The sequence below is a fragment of the Cuculus canorus genome, chromosome 4 (assembly GCF_017976375.1).
Source record: "Cuculus canorus isolate bCucCan1 chromosome 4, bCucCan1.pri, whole genome shotgun sequence".
Taxonomy (NCBI): domain Eukaryota; kingdom Metazoa; phylum Chordata; class Aves; order Cuculiformes; family Cuculidae; genus Cuculus; species Cuculus canorus.
The window spans coordinates 32,231,573-32,257,592 of NC_071404.1; the positions used below are offsets into that span (position 1 = coordinate 32,231,573).

General features: G+C 34.6%; 1 protein-coding gene across 6 annotated transcripts in view; it reads left to right on the forward strand.

Annotated features, from left to right (window-relative positions):
• Positions 1-25,576, forward strand: part of MICU3 (mitochondrial calcium uptake family member 3) — a 53,288-nt gene extending 27,712 nt beyond the window's left edge. Inside the window, exons 8-15 of one of the 6 annotated variants that reach the window (XM_054065108.1) lie at positions 1,513-1,551; positions 4,313-4,408; positions 9,088-9,188; positions 10,879-11,050; positions 13,471-13,579; positions 14,518-14,675; positions 17,552-17,626; positions 23,161-25,576. In XM_054065108.1, coding sequence (XP_053921083.1) covers positions 1,513-1,551; positions 4,313-4,408; positions 9,088-9,188; positions 10,879-11,050; positions 13,471-13,579; positions 14,518-14,675; positions 17,552-17,620 — 744 coding nt within the window. In that variant the 3' untranslated portion in view covers positions 17,621-17,626; positions 23,161-25,576. The remainder of the gene's footprint in view (positions 1-1,512; positions 1,552-4,312; positions 4,409-9,087; positions 9,189-10,878; positions 11,051-13,470; positions 13,580-14,517; positions 14,676-17,551; positions 17,627-23,160) is intronic. The other 5 variants (XM_054065107.1, XM_054065112.1, XM_054065110.1 and 2 more) reach the window with 5 other exon arrangements.
• The last annotated feature ends 444 nt before the right edge of the window (positions 25,577-26,020 follow it).

Here is a 26,020-nt window from a genome sequence, read left to right on the forward strand (position 1 = left end):
GAATCACTTTCAGGTTTTTTAAGCAATAAATTTATATCATTAAAAGCACTTTCATAGTTTTATATATATATATAAAAGCAACATTTAGCCTTATTTTTCTTATTGAAAAGAATTATGGAATCATGGAATGGTTTGGGTTGGAAGGGACCTTAAAGATCATCCAGTTCCAACCTTCCTGCCATGGGCAGGGACTCGTCCCACTAGACCAGGCTGCTCAAGTCCCCATCCAACCTGGCCTTGAACACCTCTAGGGAGGGGACAGTGGCAACTTCCCTGGGCAACCCATTCCAGTGTCTCACCATCCTCATCGTGAAAAATTTCTTCCTAATGCCAATTCTAAATCTTTCCCCTTCCACTTTAAATTAAGAAATTAAAAATATTTAACTGGTCTACAGAAAGGAAGAAGTAGTGTTTAAATATTGTATTACATATTTTGACAGTATTGGAATCTGTAAATCTAGGAAGAAGTTATTACTAATGACCCAGTGTTATTGTCTAGAAGAGTGAGAGATCTCAGTGGCAAGACCAGGTGCTCTGGCTCTCATGACTAACTGAAGCTGTTCGTGTAGACATATTGATCCTGGTGTTTGTTACTAACATAGTTTTAAAATAGCTGATGAAATGTTACAAATGAACTTAGATATTATATTCAGGTTGGTTTTTTTTTTACTTTATTAAGTACTGCTTATGATCAATGCAAAATGGTTTTAGTTGTTTATATTCTCTGAATAGATTTTTATGGAATATTGAATACTCGTTCTTATATAATGTCAAATTTACGTTTCTTAGGTGCGTAACAAAGGTAAGTCAGAAATAGACAAGTGTGTGGTGGTTTGTCTGGACAATGGCGGCAGTAGCAGGAACTTATTTACTGTTGGACAAGTAAAAATCAAGGACAAGTTTCTGTCAAGCCCACAGTAGAAAAAAACATGTTCATTTGCATATTTATGGCAAAAATTCTTTATTGTAAGAAATGTTCTAACACATATGCAAAGCTTTTCAAAGTGTCCACTATTCTTTTGGGACCATAAATGGTTGATCCCAGATATTTGTCCCTGAAACCATAGGAAGTTTGAATTTCTAGAATTGATACTATTTAAACCTTCCCTGGGCATAAAAAGGGAACTTTTCTTCCCACCCAGAGACACCTATCCTTCTCAGCTTTTCAAAACTATGGGTCAATTGTTGAATCTCTCACACGCTGCTTAGTCTGAACAAAGAAAACTTAGACACAAAAGAAGAGCTTTTGGGAAAAGTTAAGATTACAAAATGGAAGACTTCTCCTGAGAGTAATCTGCAACTCTGTATTTCTCTTTTGAAAATTTGAAGTATGAGAATGAAGATAATGATTTTTTTCTTCACTCTCATTTTAAAAACAAACAAAAAATCTAATAACATAAAAAAGGAAAGATTTGCTTGTCTTAACCTATTCTGTTGTCTTTTTTTTTTTTCTTCTTTTGGCTTCATTCTGACATGTGATACTTGACTTGGCCCATTTTTGCTGTATGTCAGCGTCTTCAACTTTATGGATATCATACTTCTACTAACAGTGTATGTACTCTAATTATTTTCAATTTATGCAGTCTTCACCAGTGAGGTAAAATAATATGCTATAAAAGATTACTGTATTTATCTTTTTCATCAAGTAAATTACTTCTGCTAGTCAGTAAATATATGATGGATCTTCACTTGCGTAAAAGGTTGTGCATGCTTGTTACATGCGTTCTGAAACAGGCGAGCCTACTAGGAGAAAGGGTTACTCTCTCTATACAAAATGAGAAAATGTTTTTAATGGAAAGGACAAAATATATCTTAAGAAATTGTAGACTTAAAAAATTAGCATATGTAAATTAAGTCATCCTGCATGAATAATTTGATGCAGGTCTGTCTTGTCTCCTTCTGAAGTAATGAGTCAAATTAACCCCCCCTGCAAAAAGAAACCATAGGAGAGCTTTTACATTTTCATGGTTCATATGCAGAACAAATAAATAAGAACTTCAAGTGCTGAACTAGAATAGGATTTTACAGAAAACAGTCCCTGTATTTTGTAGGGGACTTATTTTCAAACACTTCTGAGGAGTAGGAGAGAGAATCAGCAGGAGAGAGATCTGGGTTTTTTACTGTCTTCATAGTGACCTAATTAATTTTTTGATCACAACAGAAGTAAAGTGTTGTAAAAAAAAGATTAATTTGACATCAAAGTGGGAAAATTAAATTTGTTTTAATGTGATTATGGTAATATTCAAAGTGAGGGGAGGGGACCTACAAGACTAGTGAAATTTCAGTTTTAAAGTCTGTCTCCGTATATAAGAATGCACAGATTTATTTCCTGTGAAGTTAGCACATGCACTTTGAGCAGTATGCAGGAAGGAAGTCTGTTGAATGAAAAGATGCAACAACGTGATAGAGATGTTGCAGTGTAAGAATAATGTAGTAGGAAATGTGAGACCTTATGACTCAGCTGAATGTCTGGGATAGTCCAAAGTGTTGTGTTGGGCCCTTCTTCTCACTTCATCCTTCAGAACAGTTCTAATTTTTTGAGAAGTCTTCAGGCCTACAAGCCATAGGTTGTGTATACTGATGTTTCAATATTTTAAATATTGATTAAATATGAAATAAATATTATTTAAATATTAAATAATAAAAATTAAAATAAAAATAATTAAATATTTTTTCCTTTTCATTTGCTAGGTTAATTCTTTCAAATCATGTTCTGGTGCATACTGCAGTTGTGTGTTAAGACTACTTCAGCATGTGTTGCATGAGTGATTTCACTAGCCAAATGCCAACCGGAACATGATAATTCTGAGATGCGTGTAATGAAAATAAAATATGCATGCCCCAAAGTACTAATTCCATTGGCTAAAGTAAGTCACTAATAAAAGATCAAGTTCAGTGAATACTTTAGAAATAAATAACTACAGAATTGTATGCATAAAAGAATGAGGTGTTGCTCATTCACATGACCCAGTAAACAAGAAAGGGATAAATAAATCTAAGAGAAAAACTGCTAAGGTCCTGATCCTGTATATACTGAAGTAAATTTGTCTGAGTTTAGCAATTTAGGACTGAATGTAGTTATCTAGGAGAATACTGTGACCATAAGATAGGAACTTTAACTCCATAATAACAGAAAGATAAAACAGATTTTTTCATAAGTAAAACAAAAATATGTTAGACATTAAGTGTGGGTCTAATTCCTGGTAGTTTGACATGTTTCTTTGATGACAATTTACAGAAAGAGCTGAGTTGAATTGGTTAATGGAGGATGTGCATAATAGAAATGCTGAAGCAGTATACGCAATGTTATGATATCATGTAGAATACACGGCAACAACAAACCTTCAACTCTGTACAGTATACTTTATGATCACAATGTGGTTTTTACACATTGCACAGCAGTTACATCAGTGTAAGTCTTCTAATAAGAGAGCAGTACGTGCTCAGTCAAATAAAAAATGGTTTTCACTTGTAGTTAGAAGATTAAACTCATTCTGTCTAGATGGATGTGATTGAGAAGCTGCGAAATTAGTTTAGATGAACTTTTGAAGAGAAAGGGGAAGATTCAGTTGAATAACCCTAACCATGTTCAAATAGCCTTCTGCTGTCTTCAGGATCACCTCTCCTAGATTTTTTTTGGGGGGAAAATAAATAAATAAATAAATAGTGTAGATCTTCCAAGACTAATTACAAGACAAAAGAAGTCCTGTTTTAAAAGGGAGGGATTTTTTCAGGCTTCCAAAAATGAAACACTTCAGTGTAGAAAGGTAAATGTGTTTTCTTGATAAGTATGTTACAGTTGAAGTTGGACTTACTAGGCTTATTTTTTATGTTTCTTTATTGGTGCAAGGATATCATCTTGATTATTGGATGAAATTTTTTATAACTAGTGTATGGTGGTATTTATATTTTGACCAATGAAAACACAAATATCGTAAGTATATAAATTAGTATTTTTTTTACAAAAGAGAATTGTTAAAAGAGACATTAGCACAATACTAAGTTTAGGTGGACATTTTCATGTATACTTTAAAAAATATTTTCACTTTACGATTTCTCTATTTTGTTTGGGAAATTGGTGTCTGATGATACTTTTGGCACAGCCAAGTTATGAGTAATAAGTAAATAGCTGTAATAAACCAGTGTTTCTTTAATTTTCAAAATATCGTGTAACTGGGTAGAAATTTCTCTGTGTAGAAGTAAAAGAATCAAGCCATGCTTTTGAAGATCAGCTGAAAAAAAAAGTAAAGTCTGTAAGGAGTTGTTTTATTGTTCTTTGGTTTTCAAACAACTGTGCTTGAAACTTCTGCAGGTTCTTAAAGCAGAAGGAGAGGACCTTGTACCCAGAAGCTATTGGGATACTTTGAGACGTAGCACAAGCCAAGCGCTCTTTTCAGACCTTGCGGAGGTATAAGACAACCTCTGTCTCTGGTCCATAAACAGACTGCTGTTTTATTTATTTCTGTTCTCATTGTTTTCCTATTTTATGCTCTTGGTTTCTTTAATTATTTCTGAGAACTTCCAGTTTTTTAAAGATTGAATGGATTTGGTTCCATGCAGTGTGGTAATTCAAAGCTGTCATTTCCAAGTACAAGCAAATTTACCTTTTGGAAAAGTTGGAAGATTGAGTCCTCTTAAATCTTTACTGTAAGAAGTATTTTCTAGCATTAATAGTGACAATATTTCACAGTTAGAGAAGGAATTTGGGAAACCTTTGTTATTTAGGTTTGGTCCACTGATGCGACAGCTTTAATGAGAGTTGCAGACCTTTAAGCTTTAAGTTCTTAATGTGTTTTTAATTTATGTTATCAGAACTTCTCTTGACAAAAACAGTATCACACAGAGATTGTTTGTTGGATCAAACCAGTAATGTTTTAAGGTAACCAAAACCATAGTCAATCTATTTTATTATTGCACAATCATTATAAAGGACTACCAGTATCACTGAGTTGTCAACCTAATTTCCATAGTTCTTTAAATTTTAATAAGATTCTTGTTTCATTATCTGCTCTCAGATAATTCAGTAAGACATTGGTTTGTACTGATCATTTGGGAGGGTCAGCAAACTGGATAATTTAGGTTTTTCTGTGCCCCATATAGTAAGGGTGGTTAAAGGACATGCAGCAACTCCCCACTGATTTTCTGGTCTTAACTACCATGTTTCATAAGTGGAATCTTGATGAGAAAAGAACATGAAACTGAAACGGACCTCCAGGGTAAAACCATGAATGCTTCATAAGGAATTCATGTTCCATATTAGAAGTAATTAGTGTTTTGTCCCTGCTGTCCCTCTGCAGAAGCTATTGGGTGACCTTAGGTCTTGGATGGGCTTTTTCTAATTTCTAGGCTACATTTATTCATAGTCCCTTTATACCAGTCTATTGTCCCTTAATTTTCATAGAGCTTTTGCTTCCTTAGTGTTAATCTCCTTACTTGTGGTTGTGTTTATAAACTCAGTCATAGCCCTCAGCTTTAATTATCACAGGCTAAACAGAACAAGGTCTTTGATTTTTCTCTTAACATAGAACCTCCACTTCCCAGTGATCAGGAAGGCTTTCTGTGTACCTCTCAGTCTGAGTTAATTTTTCTTTGAAAAAGATCAAAATGTAGTGTTACAGAATTAAGTTCTATAACATTATTTTTTGCAATTTTCATAGTAATACATACATAGTAATCTTGTAATAAAGTAATATACCTAGCCTTTCTTTCCTTGTTTTTAAATTGATGATTTTCTGAACTATTATGCCAGATAGTCCTTATTTGTTCCACCAAATTTTAAAACCCAGAACACCAGTGTCTTTCTAGTCGGCTAAGGGAGTCACATAGAAAGAGAGGGTTGCACTTTTCACTTACTAGTTAAGAAGCTTGGGGTACTGGGTTTTCTGAATTAATTGTCATCTTCATCATAGAATCATAGAATAGTTAGGATTGGAAGGGACCTTAAATAGATCATCTAGTTCCAACCCCCCTGCCATAGGCAGGGACATCCCACTAGATCAGGCTGCCCAAGGCCCCATCCAACCTGGCCTTGAACGCCTCCAGGGATGGGGCAGCCACACCTTCCCTTGACAACCTCTTCCCGTGTCTCATCATCCTCATGGTTAAGAAATTCTTCCTAATGTCTAGTCTAAATCTGCCCCTCTCCAGTTTTCAAGTTATTCATCACATCAAATTTCTTTCTAGGACATTTTACAGTTTCTTTCTGCTAATGCTATTTTAGCAACTGCATCATCCTGTTCGAATATGCCACTTATCACTGAATTCAGTTTGTGGGTTTATTCTTATATTACTAAATTAAATCAGTAGATTAATTATCACTATTTTAAAAATCAAGGACTTGCAGTAAGAAAGCTTTTATTAGTGCAAGGCATAATATGGATACTTCTGTGTCAAAATATGTTGCTTACAGGTGGACCATTGTGGATGAGTGTAACTTTTTTTTTTTGGTCAAGTCAGTGTGTCAATTTACTCTTTAATCCAAAGCTTGGAATTAATTTTGTAGAACAAAAAAAAAAAAAAAAAAGCCATTTGCTGCTTTTTGGGTTAAGAAATTGAGGGGAAAAAAATGTTATTTGAGGGGAAAAAATGTTATGAAACATTTGTCTCTCTCATTTGTCTCTTTACTCATACTTGTATCACAGTTAACATAAAGATAAAAAGAAACAAGGCAGGCAGGGTTTTATTCTCATTTAAATGACTGTAAAATATATGAGGTGAAAATAGAGTCTCATATTTGTATATTTGGAAACACGTGGTCATTTAATTTTCACTGTAATAGAACACAATTTTATTGTGATAGGTAAATAATAGTTTTAAATTATAAAAGCTTTTGGTTTTATCCTTACCCCTTAGGAGAGAGTTTATTTAGTGCTATCAATGCAGAGGAGCAGAGGAGTAGTTTTCAGTTGCCTGCAGTTCTGCAAAGAAGCGTACTGGGTTGAGTTTCTAGGGTGAGGTTTTTGTTTAAGGTTTTATGTTTAGTGAGGCTGACCAAATGGGAATTGTGAAAAGACTTACAGATTGTATTTTTTTTAGATGGCTCTTTAGATATGGGTGGATGCAACCTAAGTCTAAGGGTTTGAAATGTTTTTGCAAGATGAAAGGCTGTAATTGAATTTGATATCTTTTCAGTGTACTTGAGGGAAATTGTTTAAATGTACTTAGGGATTTCATTACTTGAAAGACAGAGAATCAGGGTATCTGGATTTCAGTATTTCATGTCCTGTAGTGGAGGGTAACAATATTAAAAGGCGAATAGTGATCACTTTTCTGAATTGATTTGCTCACTTGAAGAGCAGAGCTGTCTTAATTGAGGAATATGAAATATATCTCTACCTATATATACACTATGTCATCTTATTTCTCCCTGGAGAAGAATATGAGAATAAGTAGGAAGCTAAAATACATGAGATACAATCTTGAGAATCCTAAGTGGATTATACTAAAGTACAGAAAAATCTCTCTTACTTCTCTGACAGGAAAGGATTTGTGTTGTTACTGACTCATGTTTTTCCTTGTTTATGAATAAATACTGTTAATGCTTAATACTTTTACATTTTTTACAAATTATGTAGTTTTGAAATTTATATACTATAATTCAGAGAATGCCAATATGAAACAGGTTTTCATGGTACGTGGTGTTGAACTACTACGTGCCATTCAAAATTTCTTCCTAATTTCTTCATTTAGAGTTTCTCTGTCTGTTATAAATATATAGCCTCTTCAGCTATGAAATAAAGTCAGACTTAAAGGACTCTGAGTGCAGCTTGCAGATTTGTATGTGCAGATGTATAAACAGTTTTCTGTTCTTGTAGTAAAATCACATAGGTTTATAATCTGTCATTATAGTGATAGATCACTACTGTTATATCTTCCAGATACTTTCTCTACTGTGTATTCTGTTTTGTACTTTAACAGTAGAGTCAGCAAGCACACTTCCACAAAAATGTAGTGGTGTTGATGGGTGGTAGCTTGCGTTGGAAGAGCAGAGACTACTGGCTTCCACTTTGCTTTTCATAAGATCCTGTCTTCGTAAGAAAAATGAGAGCTTAGCCAGAAGGTTATCCCTGGGCAGATGTAGCAAGGACACCCAATATATTACTTTTTAAATTTCAAATGTTGTCAGGCACACATTAATGCTAGGACTTTGCCATAGTGGAAAACTATGGCTTATTTTAAGAGCCTTAGCTCTTCAGTGTATCAAGAGTTTCTTTTAAAAATGTTAAATCAATACACATACACAACAATTAAGGGTAATGAATATGTAGTAAAAAAGTGGAATGTTGCTCAGTCGCTATTCACTGATGATAGTTACTTCTGTCGTACTTATATACGTGTCTTCCTATTTACAACACTTACTATTACAAATGGTCAAAATTACTGGGTTTACTATTCTAGTTCTGTGCCATCAAAGTTGTTATTTAGTAAGGGAAAAGTATTGGTATGTGTTCAAGGGTTGCCATCTGATGCAGAGACTACATATTGGGTAGATGAAGAACATTCTTAAGGGTCTAAGCCAAATATTACCTCATTATTTCAAAATTTCTTACAATTCTGTTGTTTTAAATATATTTGGGCAATAAAATTTAAAATGTGGCCATCTGCTACTTATAGAAAAGAATCATAAGTATACCTGACTAGTGTGAGTGGATTTGGAATACAATCCTTTACTTAATACATTGTTTTGAAATATAAAATAAGAGTATATGAAGCAACTTCCTTTAATTTCTTAGTAGTTGCATAGTAGAAGGGAAAGGAGATTGTGTACTGAGTTATATTTATGGCTTACTAGAACTTTTTTTTTTCTCAATGGTTTCTGGTTTTATTTTTCATGCTTTTCCCCTCCTCATTGCAGCTTCTAATATATTGTTATTTCTACTAAATGCAATTAACAGTCTAATGCTATTTTGTTTGAAAATCGCATGACTAAATTAATTTAATTGATTTTAATACTAAAATCTTTTTTTAGTACTGTGAACATAAAACACAAACTCTTTTAATGGAAAGGTCTGTTGTGATGATAGGCATTCTCAGATCATACATCTGTAACTGATCCTATCGTATCACTTATTTATTTTAATATTTAAGCGTGCTGATGATATTTCAAGTTCACTGTCAGATACCACACTGCTTGTACACTTTTTTGGCAAGAAAGGAAAAGCTGAACTGAACTTCGAAGATTTTTATAGGTAAGTCTCAGTTTTATTCATTCCTTGTTAAAAAATACTTTTATGCTTGTTCGAGTCAAGTTATACTCTATGTTATATGTTATATGGTACTATACATATAGTTTATGCAGCCATATACGTAATGTTCCCCTTGTGTGTATTATATATACAAAGAGCATAGGTGAAATATATACAAAATGCAATAGGTGATCCAACAACAGGAAAGTCCTGTACTAATGCTGCTACATTTGCAAATTTTGTTAGCACTTGTGTATGTGGTCGGTTTGGGGTGAGATATTACACCCCAACTCTGTCCTACATTGGTATGTAGGAATTCTTTTCTTGGGTCTTTTTAATTCTTTTTTCCTGCTTGTCAGTGTTTTAAAAAAAAAAACTTTTGTCTCTCTCTGCTCTTAGAGACATATCTAAATGTTAAAATTTTTTGGAAGATACCGTGTAGGCAACTTAAAACAAACTGCTTCTAGGAAAATGTGAAAACGCAGTGGAAACTATTGGCTTAATTATATTAATCCAGTTAAAATGCAATTTAAAAAATATAGAGAGTGTGCCATAAAAATAGAACCATAAAACTGTATATTTCTATGTGATTGAAAGAGAGAGTGTTACGTTACTTTTTCCTTAGTAAGTACTCCTAATACCTATTGTCTTTATAGTTATCATTTAACTGTGTGTTCTAATCAATCAGATATTTCCAAAATATTTTGCCTTATAATTATGTGAGTCTTGAAAATTATTCGGTATTTCACATAATATAAAAACTTTGTCATCAAGTGAAATCATTATGTAAGTTCAAAACAAGAAGCAGAAAAGAAAGTACTTTTCAAAAGTTGAAATATTCATCATTGACCTAAGACGCTAAAGATGTCAAAACCTAGCAGACATATTCGAGTTTTATTCAACACTGCTTTTCCAGCTCAAAATATCATTAAGCTATGAATAGGTGAGGGAAATGCTATTGTATGTTTACCTTGCACTTACACTTGTGCTTAGGGAAGTGTTACACCTTGTCATCGACAGTCAGGTGCACGTGAACTCCCAGTGCAGTATTGTGACCAGAGAGCTAATTTCATCTTTGGTTGTGTAACTAGGATGTCAAACGGAATCAGAGAAGTTTTATTTCATTTTTATATGTAGCTGGTTTTATACTTAACCAGTTTTGGTATCCAGAATACAGTAGATAAGTTGGGAAAAGTGTATAGAAATACCATAAGAATAGTGAAGTATTAAAAGCAAAAAAAATTAGTTTAAAAGGCTGCAAGAGCTTATCCTACTTGGCTTGTTTAAAAGAGAAAGGTAGAGTTTAATCACAACCTACAAGTAACTATATAAGGAATAAATTTGGGGAATTCATTTAGTACCATGATGGAATTTTCAGTCCAGCACGCAAAAATAAAGGTTAGTGACCCACTGAAGAACATTAAGCAAGCCCAAACTAGAAGTAAAGCAGAAATGTAAGTATCAAGTTATTTTGATCCTTACTACAACAATTAATCTTTGAGTTACGATTGTTGTATTGGTTAGAAAATACATCAACATAGGTATAGGATATACCAAATTTACTGTCAGTGGTATGAAAAGGGAACTAATTTGTATAATGCTATTTGGCTTTATGTTCTGTGAGTCTTTAAAATGCATAAACAGTAGAATTATGAAGTATTACTATTTCTTCCTATTTATGTTTGTGCTTTAGATTTATGGATAACCTACAAACTGAGGTTCTAGAGATAGAATTCCTTTCCTACTCTAACGGGATGAACACCATCAGTGAGGAAGACTTTGCCCATATTCTTTTGAGGTACACAAATGTGGAAAATACATCAAGTTACCTGGAAAACATGCGCTGCAGGATTCCTGAAGAAAAGGTAATTGTTTAGCTACAACAGCAGTGGGCCACAGCATCAAGTCCCAGTGTCATCAAGATGAGAACATAACCTTGTTGGACTGAATGAGATTCTATCACTGAATTAATTATCACCAGGATTTTACTCTGATTATAAGATGTGTGTCTCATATTTTTCAGATTACTTGCTGGATAAAAAGTAGAAGTGTAAATAGCAGAGAACTATATTCCATAGGATTTAGCGAGTAGTATTTTTGAAGTTTAAATAACAAGGCTTTCTATTAAATGACAATTCAGTTTAAACAGCAAAAGATGTAAGACTTGAACAATTTTCTAGAAATATTCAAAGCCAAGACAGTGCAACAGAAATGGAATAAAGCTCTTTTTGCGTGGTTGCCAGATTGTTTTTGTTCAGGCTGAAATCAAAATTTCCCTATATATGGAAACCTGAAAGAAGAACATCTCTTTGGGGCTTTTATAACAATGATGTAAGTATCACTTGGACAACTGAAAAATAATGACTACTTTGAATGGCAAAGGTGAAGTTAAGTAGGTGTAAATACAGGCACTTTCTTTTAAATACAAGGCAGTATTTTGAAGTCATCTCTATGTATTCTAATACCACTGTTCTGCTAGCAAGTCTTCCACAGCAGTTTCTTGTCGATGTCTGGTGGGACCATCAGTTAAGGAAAACTTCCATGTAAAAAGCTGTGTTACTCAGTTACAGATAAGCTTACACTGCGTTCTGGGAATATCCTGGCACTCGACCAGTGCCGTATATCTCTAGGTCACATACTATACCTCCATTCAGTAAAACAAGGCATTGCCATTTTCCATAGCTCCATATCACTGGTGTGGTAAATGTGCTGTCAGTGCACTGTCGCTGGAAAAAGTAAATCCCTGTGACATCTCTTGTGCTGGCCACAGTCTTCTGAGAATGGGACTTTGCTTCTTACTGCCATGGAGGTATTGTTCATATGTTTTTACTTTTTTACATTTCTAATTACTTTATAATATGAAAATTATAAAATGTACTCTCTTTTTATTACAGTGATATGCTACAATACAAATACAAACCAGAAGATCCCATTTAGAAGAAAAATCAGTCTAGCCTGTAAAGTAGAGAGTAACAGCTACTCTCACAGTTGGCAGAGTTAATTTTTTGTGGCACTGTATGCAGAACCCTCTAAAGCAACATGGTGATTTGGCGTACTGTAGTCATGTTAAAATGTTCAGCTGGCATGCTGCCTGCTCACAGGATGTTTTTCTTCGTTAGGAACTAGATGCCAAGTGGTGATTCATTTAAGCTGACGTCTTGAATTACTACAAATGTCAGCTCCTAAAGAAAGTCAATGCGTTTTTAACAGCACTCATGCATTAATATAACAGTTTTCTTTGCTGTAGTGAAATATAATCTGTCCAGATAACTAAAAAAGAGTTTTCCTCTATCTAGAAAATAAATAGTTTCCAGTAGAAAACTTCTGGGATATCTACACATAGATAACTTCATGTATCAAAATGCAAGACATATGGCAAATATGAAATGTTATTATTGCAGTTACCAGTTGAACAAAATATGGTCATTCTTAGAAAAGGAGAGAGACAGTAGAATGCTGTGTCCCCAACTCTCTTTGGCTGCCATTTTGACAGCCCTTCTGCCTCTTAGGTGTCCTTTGCTGATTTTGCTTGAGAGGAAATAAACGTGTGTGGTTGGAGATGATTTCTGCTGAAATCACAGAACTCTTAAATGAAGCCAGATACTTTTCTTATTGCTAAAATGCTGTGGAATATGTACCATTTAGCCACGGCCTGCAGATGTGGCTCCTTTATCTCCATACTTAATCTCCATCATTGTGGCGGTAGTTTTATTACTACTGGAAACACAGAATCTGCAGAAAGTCTTGTTTGCAGATGAGTGGTTCTCAGCCTTTCCTGCACAAGGGCTGCTTTTCATCTAGACTGATCATCTCCTGTCTAGCTACATGGAAAGAGCCAGGATTTTTGCAGTAACCTGACCTCTTACAGTATCTCCCGCATTCAGAGTCTTGACAGTCAAATTGGTGCAAATCAAGGATTTTTTTAAATTGTTGTGAACCTATAAATGTCAGCTCAAGACTTTGATGGCCATTTTCTATTATCACTATTGCTATTGTTCACCTTCAAATTCTTAAAGATTGCCTTAAGCAATGGAACAATATTTTTTGACCACTTTTTGGGTGAGAATTGTTACCTGTTGCAGTGGCAAAGAGGAAAGACATCTTGCATTCCTCAGGGGACTTCAATTCTTTACTTTATTGACTTTCAGTACAAATCTCTGTTTTTTTCAGTGAGTGTAGTGTCTGTTTTTGAATGAAGTAGACATATGTAACTGAAAGGTTAGTTTATTCAGTTGTCATCACTAATGATTATTCTTATGGTGCATATTGTTCTTCTGTTTTTTAGGGGATCACATTTGATGAGTTCAGATCATTTTTCCAGTTCTTGAACAACCTTGAAGACTTTGCAATTGCAATGCAAATGTATAATTTTGCCAGTCGTTCCATAGGCCAAGGTAAGTATTTATATTTTTATAAAAATCTGTTGATAGAGATTAGAATTTTTGACTAAAGTACAAAAATGTTTTGTAATTCCTTGTTCGTAGTTTTAATATCTCAGGTGAAAGGCTAAAAAGGCTAGGACTCCAGCTTTGAGAGACTTGATCACATAAGAGATATAGTAAAGCTTTGTCATGTAAGTGGTAGATAAGCCAAGGACAAAATGGTTGGTCACCAAATCCTAAAATACAAGAGTTCAGAGGCACTTGATGACACCTATAAGGGATCAGTTTAAAGCAAACAAAGGCATTTCTTTACACTGTGGGCATCTGGAATCTGGCCTTCTACAAAGGTTGTAGAAGCAAATGGTGTCAGAAGGTTTGAAGAGGGATTAGACAGATTTTGAACAGATCAGTAAGTGGGTGCTGAAAGAACTTGGCAGGTATGTACTGACTGAAATCCTTAGTGCAACAGATGCCTGAGGTGTGCAAGGTGAAGAATACGTAAGTGATTTGACTCATGTGCTCTCCTCAATTATCATCTTCCTGGATCTAACAGCATAGTCCTACCCCATGTGGCCTTACCAAACTAGTATACTGTTTTCTCTGTGCTCTATTTCTTAGGGTTTGGTTTGTGTCAATTAAGTAGATGCCAGAAGTATATATGTGATGTAGGTTTAATTATGATTTTCTAACTTTGTTTTTACATATAGTATAGTATATGGACTGTAATCTTTGAAATAACTGATAATAATTAAGTAGTATCACTTTATATCAGTTGAGAAGTACTTGGTTTAAAACTGAAGTTCAGTTCTAATTTTCACATTTTCTTATTTTTCAAATGTTTAAGTGTGAAAACTCGAGTTAAAAGTTTACTTCAATTTCATAATATGTTGTCCAAAAAGTAGGATTAAATTAATATATATATTTTTTCTTCTGATATTCTCTTTATGCAGATGAATTCAAACGTGCTGTGTATGTAGCCACAGGTGTGAAGCTTTCACCACATTTGGTAAACACAGTGTTCAAGATCTTTGATGTTGACAGAGATGACCAGTTGAGTTATAAAGAATTTATTGGCATTATGAAAGACAGACTCAATCGAGGGTTTAGGGTAAGGATTCCAATTTTTGTAATTATCTGAGTTGATTTCACTACTTATCACTACTTACTGCAGCAACTGTAGCACCAGTAGGTTGTAAACTAGCAGTGTGTGTTAAAAGACAGATGTTTTACAGAAATCCTGAAACAGTTTTTAAAGATAAATTCCTTCTTAAATTCTTGATTTTTTTTTTTTTTTAGTTAGAAAGCAATGCATAGAGGACATAATGTACCTTTATAGTACACAAAACAAACTGGAGATGAGACATTCTCTGCATCCGATCGTTTCTTCTGTATTGTGTGATTGATAGATCTGCATTAAGACTTCAAAGTAGCAATTATGTTTGGGTTGTTTTCAGGGAAAAGATTTCGCCTTTCTCAAACTTGGGCAGTTTAAAGGTTAACCATCAGCTTTTCTAAAACATTATTTAAGATACCAGCTGTTGATAGTGACTCTTGGGAAGTGTTGAAGCAGAAGATAGTTTTAATTTTCAAATAATGAATTAGTGAATTTGTGCTGAACATTCCTATATTCTAGTTCAAGGTTGCTTTTTATAATCTAATCCTGTATCTAACATTAACTACAAGAAGCTAGAGAGCAGAAAATTTCTTTCAGAACATTTTCATAGGGAACAAGCTGATAAATCGTGCTTCTGACTTTTAGGTGAATGTACAGGCCTTGCTGCCCTCTTCAGGTTCTGTGTAGTACAAGGATATTTTATAGTAGCAGAAAAAATTTTAGAGTATCATCAATAAAAGTCTTTCTTCATATGACAAGTATTAACATTTCTAACTAAATGTAAAAGGGTGTTCTTACTGATAGCCTAATCCTTTCACAATAGATCTTAAACTCTATTACGGTTCCTGAATTCACATTTCAGTATGTCATTTCTGTAATGTAATTTTAATCATTTTCAATTAACTTCCTAAATATAATCTTAGAATTTCCTGTGAAGTGGTGTTGAGTCTAATAGTTTACTTGTTATTTTTGTAATTCCTTTTATTATGGTGTGGGAATGATGATTGTTTCATAACCATTTCAAGATGTTCAGCTATATGTTTTAATTGTTTACTAATTGTAAGTGTGCAGTGTATGTTAATTTAATCAGAAAACAGTCTGCTTATTAAGTAATTCTTGTAAATGTATTACGTGTTTCTATTTCACAAAATGCATGACAAAAATGACGTATAATCTGTAAGAATAAATATCACCCAGCGCTATTCAGCCTTATGCACGTACCTTTCTTTTGCATTGGCCACTATGAAATATTCCAGTGGACTGTAAAAGAATAGCCAAAGATGTTCAGAAGAACAGCACCGTCTTTCATAAATGATATATCTAATTCTAATTTGCATAGGACATGATCATGATTTGGTCGTGTAACTCAGTTAGATTCATGCCTACATGCAGACTTCTTAGGTTACTCAGAAAAATGCGTTTTCTTCACTAATCAGTAATGTTCCTTGACAATTACAGTACCAAACTTAGGAATCACCATTTCTAGTAAGTTTTCATAAGTGTCACACTAACCTGATTTTTCCAAGAGCGGGTCATAGTAAAATCTCTGCAAAAAAATTGCCTTTCCAGTTTAATAAAACATCTCCCACCCACCCCAGTTTTGGTTTAGAATGGAAAGAAGAAAACACACAAGGATCTTTTGCCCAGAACAAATTGTTGAAAGTTTCATTAATTGCTTCCTATTGTTTGTACACAGTTACACAGTATTTGGTGTGGCCGGTACGATAAATTTGCCCTCTTGCTCCTACAGCATGGAAGGCTCAAATACTGTCTTGTGCTAAATCAAAACTAACAAATCACTAACCTATTCTTTGTTAATAACTGTATTTCAAATTCATATTAAGACTTGGTCAGTTCCATTATATGGGTAAAAGATCATTATACCCTCTGCTTATGCAGTATTTTATAACGTGGAAATTTTTGCCGTGAGAGATTTGGACCTGTTTATGAAGTGTAATTGCCTGATTTTGATGTTAAATATCCTACAATTATGTCTGCCCAAATCAATGTAGTCTCTAATTATCATTCTAGAAATAACAGGCCTTTTAAATAGGCCTAGGATTTGAAATATGATTTTGCAATTGGCATCTTATAGTTAGTAATTCAACTTTTTTAGAAGTTGTTTTACTAAAATGTTTGCCAGAAGAATCTTGAGAGAGCTTAGTGGTAGGACCGTATATTTTAGAAAAAGGGCATTTTGTACTTATATAGTCCAACTAAAGCAAACATATTTAAGAGCAGAGAGTTACACAAGTCCAATGAAACTGGAGTGCTGAAAGGTCAGTCAGTACTGACCAGCTTTGTTCTATTTAAAAGTTTAGCTCTGAACTTGAGGAAGGTCAGGTATTACCCCTTATAGGAACGTAATAAATATTCACTTTAACATATATTTTAGATATGCCTTTGGAAAATTAAATGTCTTAAAGAGTTCATCAAGTGGAATTTCTGTCTTTCTCGAAGATAGTATTATAATCTGAAACCTTTTTAGGTTTTAGTAGTTTGAAACAAACTAGTATATTGAGCTGCCCTCAAGTGGTCAGTCAGAGTATTGCCTGAACTTATTAAAGAGTGCAGACATGAAAAGCTTTATGTTTTGCTTGCTGATTGGATTAAATAGTTATTTTTTTTAATTTAAAAATATGTAAGAAGATTCCCTTGCCTTTATAAATTAAATTTTTAAACTTAAAGATTTGGAACTTAATGACTAAATGATAAACATTTTACCTGGCACATACTATAATGTACCTTCTAGCTATTTGTCACTTAAAGCCATTTTTTTGTATTTTCATGATACCGTTGTCTTATGCTTACTTCTGGCTGCCTTCACATGTTGTCTGCATCTGCGCACTTCTCCATCTTCTGCTCCACAGGGCTACAAACCTATACAGAGGTATACTACTTTCAAATCCTGCGTGAGGAAGGAACTCTATAGCAGATAAATGACGGTATGTGTTAGCCGACCAGTCCGAGTGTGCTGGCATGCTTGCAGGAATGGCTGAATGTTAAACTGTCAGTGCTTTGTTTCCTGTTCCAAAATTTGAGAATAGGTTATCTGACTGTAAGTAATGTAGTAGCTCAAAGTGTAATGTTGTGGTTTTCACTGGAGTAATATAGTTGTGTTCTGGAGTTGGCAATGACTGACTCACGCTGTCACTGTTTTGTAATCCTGCTGAGATTTTGTACTATGTTTGAAATAAGGAAAAGTATTCTTTCATAGTTTCTGTTGCTGTTTCTGTCTGTCCTGTGACCACTTTCCGAGTAATTTCTCAGATACCTATAGATAATAAGTATTTACCAATGAAGATCTTACAGGCAGATTTTTCTTCCTAAGACTCTGTTAGTAATTTGATTCTACTTTGATTTCTGCAGTTACACTTTTGAAAACAGTAATGTGGTTTAGGCTCAATTAATGCTAAACCACCAATTTTCAAAAACTCGCACTGTGCCCACATACGACCACCATGGCTGGTTTTGCATATCCACTCCGTGAATGTTCATTCTCACAGTTAGATTGTACTGTTTCAGTGTAAAAACTGGCATGTGCATATTCTGTGGCTGTATCTTGAAACTTTTTGCCACATATCATATACCTTTTCTATCGTGACTCTCTGAGCAATTCTATGCCAGTGAGTGTGCTGGGCTGCAGGTTTAAATCTTTCTTCCCTAACTGTGAAACAACATGGGAGGGAAGGAATGTAAGTGCATTAAGCAGATGTTTCTTGGATCCTGTTTATTTGAGGTGGTGATTGGCTCCTAGCACAGTGAAGATACACATCTGTAAGGATGAGAGGTGGGACTAAACAGTCAGACTAGTAGTAGCCCACCAGCTCACTAGTCCCACTGATGTTTTTCTTTTGTGCAATATTAGTATTTCTTATTATTTCAGTAACTATTAACAATTTTAAAAATTATACTTTAAGAGTATAACCCACATACTTGTGCTAATATGTGTGGAACAGAAGAGGAAATTTGATCTTAACAAAGCATCTGGTTTCTCCACCTTATTAATGGGAAGTGTAAATGACTAATGAAGTAGTTAAAACAATGTTTTAGTAATCCAGTTTACCAGTCACATAAGAAACAATTAATGGCTTTAGATTAATTTTATGTAATTTCGTCTTTTTGAAACTTTTGGCTCTTCCTTTCTTCCTCTCCCACATCTTTCCAAAAATCATTCTTTTAGGAGTACCTTGTCTTTTTGTCACCATTAATTCTGCCACAGCCTACATTGTAATTGCATATCAAGTACTGTTTAAACTGGTAACTTTTCAGAACAGGGATGGTATGGGACCATCTGGAACAAAATGCAGTATGACAGAAAAGGATCCAATGTCTAATAATCAAAGCAAATTAAATCATCTTGGTCACAAAAAGAGACACTGTGGTAAAAGCATCAAGTTTTTATACCTGGACACTTTGTCAGAGATCTGAACTCGAGTAACTCGTTCATCTGCTGAGATAGGGGATAAAAAATACGGTAGAGATTTACAAAGGGAGATTTTTGTTCGCTCTATATAAAGTCATTCTCAAGAAGAAAAGTTGAAGTTGAATAATGATATGTCTCCACTATGCACTGGGAGATGGTATGGAGAAACCAAGTTAGTTCTCGGTGCACTGACCTGGATACAGGCAGCCTCACTGACATAGTGCAGAGGTTGCTGGTTATCTGCCTGTTGTATTTCCCACCTGGAGCTTCTGGATGCTGTAGCAAGACTGCATCTGGTACCAAAGCTTGTTTGTATAGGGCTGTATCAGATATGTTACCTGTGCACTGAGGAATACACTGTAAACCTCAAACAGAAAAAAATTCCTTCTTCCCTGCAGACACATAAGTCAGCTACTGCTCTTCACTTGAGCAGCTGCTCCTTGTCTCTTGTGATGAATTACAGTGACATATTCGGTTCTTAGCTAGAGTGCCTTTTTGTGCGAAACATTACATAACATATAGTATTTCTTCAGATTTGTTGTAGATATTTATTGAAGTTTGTTGCAAGTGTCAGTTAATGGAAATGGAAACTTTAACCAAAACATGCGAAGTGACTTGGAGTTAGTTGCTATAGAGGAGAACAGAACTAATTCTGCTTTGCCATACAGTGTGGAGCAAAGATTTACAGAACTCTAAAAATAATTATTTTATTTTTACTTTACAAATTGAAAAGATAATAAAGACGGAATCATAGGAGATTTGAAATTGAAGAATTTCAACTGGGTAATTTAATTTCAGTCTGATGTATGAAGAAACACATAAAAGTATGTGAAATCAGAAACAGCGTGACCAGCAGGTCCAGGGAGGTTATTCTCCCCCTGTACTCGGCACTGGTGAGACCGCACCTAGAATCCTGTGTTCAGGTCTAGGCCCCTTGCTACAAGAACGACACTGAGGCTCTGGAGCGTGTCCAGAGAAGAGCAACGAAGCTGGTGAGGGGGCTGGAGAACAAGTCTTACAAGGAGCAGCTGAGGGCACTGGGGTTGTTTAGCCTGGAGAAGAGGAGGCTGAGGGGAGACCTTATCGCTCTCTACAACTACCTAAAAGGAGGTTGTGGAGAGGAGGGAGCTGGACTCTCCTCCCAAGTGAGAGAGGACAGGACAAGGGGAATGGCTTCAAGCTGTGCCAGGGGAGGGTCAGGCTTGACATCAGAAAAAAGTTTTTCACAGAAGGGTCATTGGGCACTGGCAGAGGCTGCCCAGGGAGGTGGTTAAGTCTCCATCCCTGGAGGTATTTAAAAGACGGGTGGATAAGATGCTCGGGGGCATAGTGTAGTGGTTGATACAATGGTTGGACTCGATGATCCTAGAGGTCTTTTCCAACCTAGTGAGAAAAAAAAATAAAAATAGAGAAGTCTTCTGCAATTACATTCCAAAGTTAGGTGCAAAACAATAACACTTAATTTTACTATGTTCCAAATACAAAGATACAGATCATTGTCTATGCTTTGATGTGCTTTCTATGGTAAATGTGGAACTCTGATAAAAAAGATCAAGATACTTGGCATACGTATCACAGATTATACCATACTTTGAATCTGCCCCCCAAAAAAGGATAAACAGTACATTGTGTTGTACATTATGTATCTCTGAATTGCATTAATGCAGTTTACGTCACAGCATAAAAAATATTATGCTTTTATAATAAATAATGAAAATCTCTCCTTGGGAAACAACTGTACAATCTCTTTGGTCCAGACAACTGACAATGTTCATGGAGAGCTTGTCTTTCTACAGTGCTCTCCATGCAGGCAGGGCACAGAGCCTCACTGCGCATGGGCAGATTCTTCTTGGCGTATATTGTAGGGAGAACAAAAAAACCCAAACATGTTAGGGAAGCACCAAACGGATCTGAGAGGAGAGCTCTACTTTGAATGCCTTATGGAAGGTTTATCTAGGAAATTTCTAACAAAAGCTTTGAAAGAGGAATGCTAGAGGCCAACTTGAGGAGGGATTCAAGTTTATCTGAAAGTTCTGGTTGATAAACTATTGTTTGCTCAGAACATGTAATAGATATTTAAGTTATAATTCCAGTTTTGTTCACTTATATGTCACAATTTTAAATCTAGAAAATAAGTTGTAAGACCTAGTGTTTTCTTGAAAATCTTATAATTTTAGCACTAAAAGAAATATTTTCTGAATTTTGTGATTTTGTGGAGCTTCTAAATTTCTGATTTAGAAACGTTTTTTGGAAGTAATGGTTAATAGCTATAAACAGAATCTGTGGACTGCTTGGGGAAGGAAATTTCGCTTCAAGAAAGACATGAAAGGCTCAAGAGTGGATTCAGAACCTCATTGCTAGTCATGTTTCAACAATAAATTACAGTCTTCTATAACTACTTCATTCAGTCAAGCAACATTAAGATGTGCTCTGTAGTTAATATTTTGAAAGCATTTAATTTCCATACTTTGCTAATATACAGTAGTTGAATACATCTATCATGTAAGAGAGAGCTTTACAAAACTAAAGAGGCTGCTGCTTACCTCTTCTTAAAAGCAAATGAAATGGGAAGTGTGTGATAGGTGTACTAGACCCATCTTACAGAAGTAACCGGAAATTACAGAACCCAGACTTTTGATCCCAAAACTGACAAGACCCTTAAAAACATACCAGTGAGAGGAGTATGTTCCTGCAAAATGTGAAAGCATTGCGGAGTATATGCACAAAATGTTCTTTCTACGGATTCGGTACCCTGGAAGCAGATAAAACAGCAGTGGGTACACTAAGTAGAAATAGGTAGATGAACAGTTAATGTACTTCAGTGTTTCATTTACTGATTTTCATGAATGTTTCTCTGAACCTGTTTCATAAGATAGAAAAAATAAATGCATATCTCAAAGCACTGACAAAGAAGTGAAGGTGCTCTCCTTAAATAATGCAATGCATTTTGCAAATAATGGATTTTTTTCCTAAGATTGACTGTAAATCTCAACTAAATTATGTGTTTCTGTAAGTATTGTTTTTAATATTTCATTCGAAGCATGGATTTTATACAAAAGTGGATTAGATTGTTTTCTGAATATTTAAAACTTCCACATTACGTTTTATGCTTTTAGTTATACGAGTACTAAGAATGAATGAAATGCAGGCATCATGGTCTGATGGTGTTAATATGCTGCAGTGACACAATGTTTTTAGCTTCTTCTCTCAGTTCAACTAAAACAAGCTATCAGACAGTCACCTACCTTGCACTGTAACCATTTACCTCCAGATACTGGACTTAATTTCTAAGATGAAATACAATTTAAGATTACTTGTAAATGCTTCTGACTTGTCTACAATTAAAATTCTTGTTCCTTACTTAGCCTCCTTCCCCAGTTGATTTAATATTTAGCCACTCTGCAGCTTTCCTTACTCACTGTCAAAATAGGTTTCTAAAATGAGTAACAGTGGAAGTAATAATGAGATCCAGTGATAACTACAGACAGCATAGAGTCTGCTGAATCTCCCAGACCAGCCTTTGGATGATATTGCTCTCCATTCAGCACATACTTATTAATGTCAATAAACTACAATGTAGTTTAGGACTAAGATAACCTACTTTTGTGTCACCTGCCTATTTTGTATTTGGCTTTTGCCAATGCCTCAGTTTCATGAACATCAGCAATTTTCTGTGCTTTTTATTTGGTGGTAGAGGTGAATTTTTTAGTACATTGTCGACATGAAGAAGCAAGAAACAAAACTAGTGGAAGACTAGTACGTACCTGAAGAAAGAGGAAATCCTTTCTTACAACTTTTAATATACATAGGCTATTTGTTGAATGCTAACTGTGTGCTGTGAGGTGAGGATGCATTTTGTATAGTTAACTTGTGTCTGGATTTATAAACCTCATTTTACAGAAGTACTTTTGAGCCACAGAAGTATATGTCCTTTCATTATTTTAATATTAAAACCTATATCTAGTGTGTATGAATCTGAGTAAAATTTAATGTAATTTTAAGAAATGTAGTGAATGATATCTTTTTCCAATTGTATGTTTTCACTTTTCACAGGAGACTCCAAAGTATGGTTGGAAGGAATATTACTCTTGTGTGATGACTGTAACCAGTGAACATCTCAGAGATCTATGGAAACAATTTCGGAGACGAGATATGCTGAGATAAAGAAAGAAGGATTATCTGCACTGGCTAAAACTATTTATTCCTATGAGTTTTTAATGAAGAACAAACCAACCCAGGTGAATCATGAATCTCCCAGCTGCAGTAGAAAACACAAGACTTCTTTTTCATTTAGCGTAGTGAACATAACTCTTACAAGCACTTTTTAAGTATGTATTTTATTTGAGCAACTACCACCTGATAGGCAGCAGTCCTTTTTTTAAGAATACATTTTTAATATTATTTTTTATTATGTTGAGATATGTTTGTCATTTAAAATAAGCAAAAAGTAATTTTTACACCTGACTAGGCAAACATTTTGGCAGTGAAAAGAAACTGCCCTACATCTGCTTAGACTGTGAATTTGCTTTCAGAAGAGCACTATTAAATTGGGAATGAGAATACACTAAGAAACATAACAATTATGTACGAGTTGAATGTGCAAATTAAATTCTTAGTAACAGCTTCTAACAGAGCTGTTACTTTAAAAAGAATAAAGCCGTTACAGTTATAATGTGAATTATAGGTATTTACCTAGGAAAGGTACTGTATGGACTATAATGTTCAGATTCTCCAAGTCTTACTATTATGTGTATTAATTTATTCTTTAAAAAAAATAGTACAGATTTTAAGATGTCTCATGAGCCATGTGTTGAAGAAAAGTCAAAATGTTCAAATTCATGTTAAATAACACACTTTGTAATATTTATTATAAATTTTATTGCCATGCATATAAATTCACTTATATATTTCTGGTAGAGTAAAACTTCATGTGTTTTTTTTGTGAATAGTGCACTTCTATATAAGTAAGATGTGGCACTGAGTAGAAATTATAGTTGTTTAATTCACTATTCTGGAATGCAGTATCTGAGAAATAGATAAATAACTTGTGTTTTTGACAAAAAGCAAAACAAAACACAAATGCATGCAGCAGTACAGAGCAACACTCACTAAGTAATATTATTTGAATATTATACTTCAAATATTTGATATAAATGAGGCCTTACGAAGGTAATGGAGACTGGAGGCAGTCAGTAGCTACCATGACCTTTCATGCCCTCCTGTAGTTTTAGATGTGACTGAAGCAGAGGTACAGGACACTGTCATATTTGGGTTTCATTTTCTCTAAATTTTTTCTTTGCTCTTCAGGAGCAGCGTTTTTCTTTGCTCCCCTTCAAGATAACTGTTAGGTGGCGTGAATTAAACCCAAACACACAGAGATATATCCCTCTTGAAAAAAGTTCACTGAACATTAAATAAGTCTATGATCTATTTAGGAACAACCTGTGCCTTGAAGTATTTCTGAGTACATGCACACTAAAACTAATGTCACTAAATTATTATCAGAAAGGCAAATACTTGGTGGAGCCTGACAATTAAAATAGTTTTCAGTCTTTTATTACTCCAAATATCTGTTACACTAAATACAGTTTTGAAAATTTTTCTGTGTGTCGCTCAAATACTGTCTTACATCATATGTGAATAGAAAAGGTGTATAGCATCTCTGTAAGTACACTTACATTTAGAGATGTGTAATTTATAACAAGATTTATCTCTGCTAAAAAGATAAAAAAAATTAAAAGGAAGGGGTTTTTTTTTAATTTTTTTTTTTAAGAAATTCCACTCTAGGAATCTTGGGGGGGGGGGGGGGGGGGGGGGAAGTGCTAGCTGTGGATTTTATCTGAGAAAAAGCCCTTTCAGAAAGCTTTTGAAGTATGCTACTTTAGTTAATTTTTCCTGATAAATACTTAACAGATTTCCACCTTGGCATCCTTGAACTACTGACAGCAAGAAAAATCAAATAAATTGGGATAAAGACACAACAGAATGTGAATAAGCTGCAATCTCTGTGTGATCATTTAGGGAATTAATTATATTCAATGTATCATTCTGGTATGCAGAACTGTCTCGCTGCTTCATGTCAGCATATGCAAAACCCGATTTGTTAGTTCATTGAAGGACAAAAGCTGGGAAGAAAGAATAGGGAGTATTAAAGGGATTCCTTTCCTTCCTCTTTTCTCGGTACTGCCCATTCACAGTAATCCTCCCCTTGGAGGAAGCAGCAGCTCCATCATCATTGGCTCCTCCACTGCCCTAGGCAATAATGCACTTTGCTTTTATGACTAGCTTGAGACAATTTTATCATTTTTCTATATATTTCCTAACTATATTCATTTACTATAAAATAGAAAGTGAAAGTGTCAGGTTAGTTTTTAAGAGTATTTTTCTCATGTTTAATTATAAGTTATTTAATATAAATATGAATATATGCATATAATATTCTTGTTTATTTCAAAATAAATGCACTTGAAACTAATTTTCTTTGCAGTGTGTATCATTCAAATTCTTTTGTCATAAAAAATATCTTTTTTGGGGGTAATATGAATGCACAAGTGCTTTAAATTGGAGGATTTCACCATCACAAAAAACCAGAATTCTTTTGCTTCATTTAGCCATTTCTTTACATAACTTTGCTTATCTGCCACAGAATTCTGTGTAAAATAACTGGAAGTGCAAGGACGGACAGGTGAAAACAATGCAGGGTAATGGGACGTGCCATCTGCTGTAGAGGCACCCCTTGGATAGGCAGCAGTCACTGTGCTCAATAAAACATTATTCAAAACTTGCCAGATTCCTGGTGGCAGAGAAAATGTGTGCTGCAGCTAAATTATGTGAAAAGCTGCCTAAATGAAGGTGCTTTTTTAAACCAGCTCTTGTTCTTTTCCGTAAGTTAAGAAAACTAATAATGTAAGAA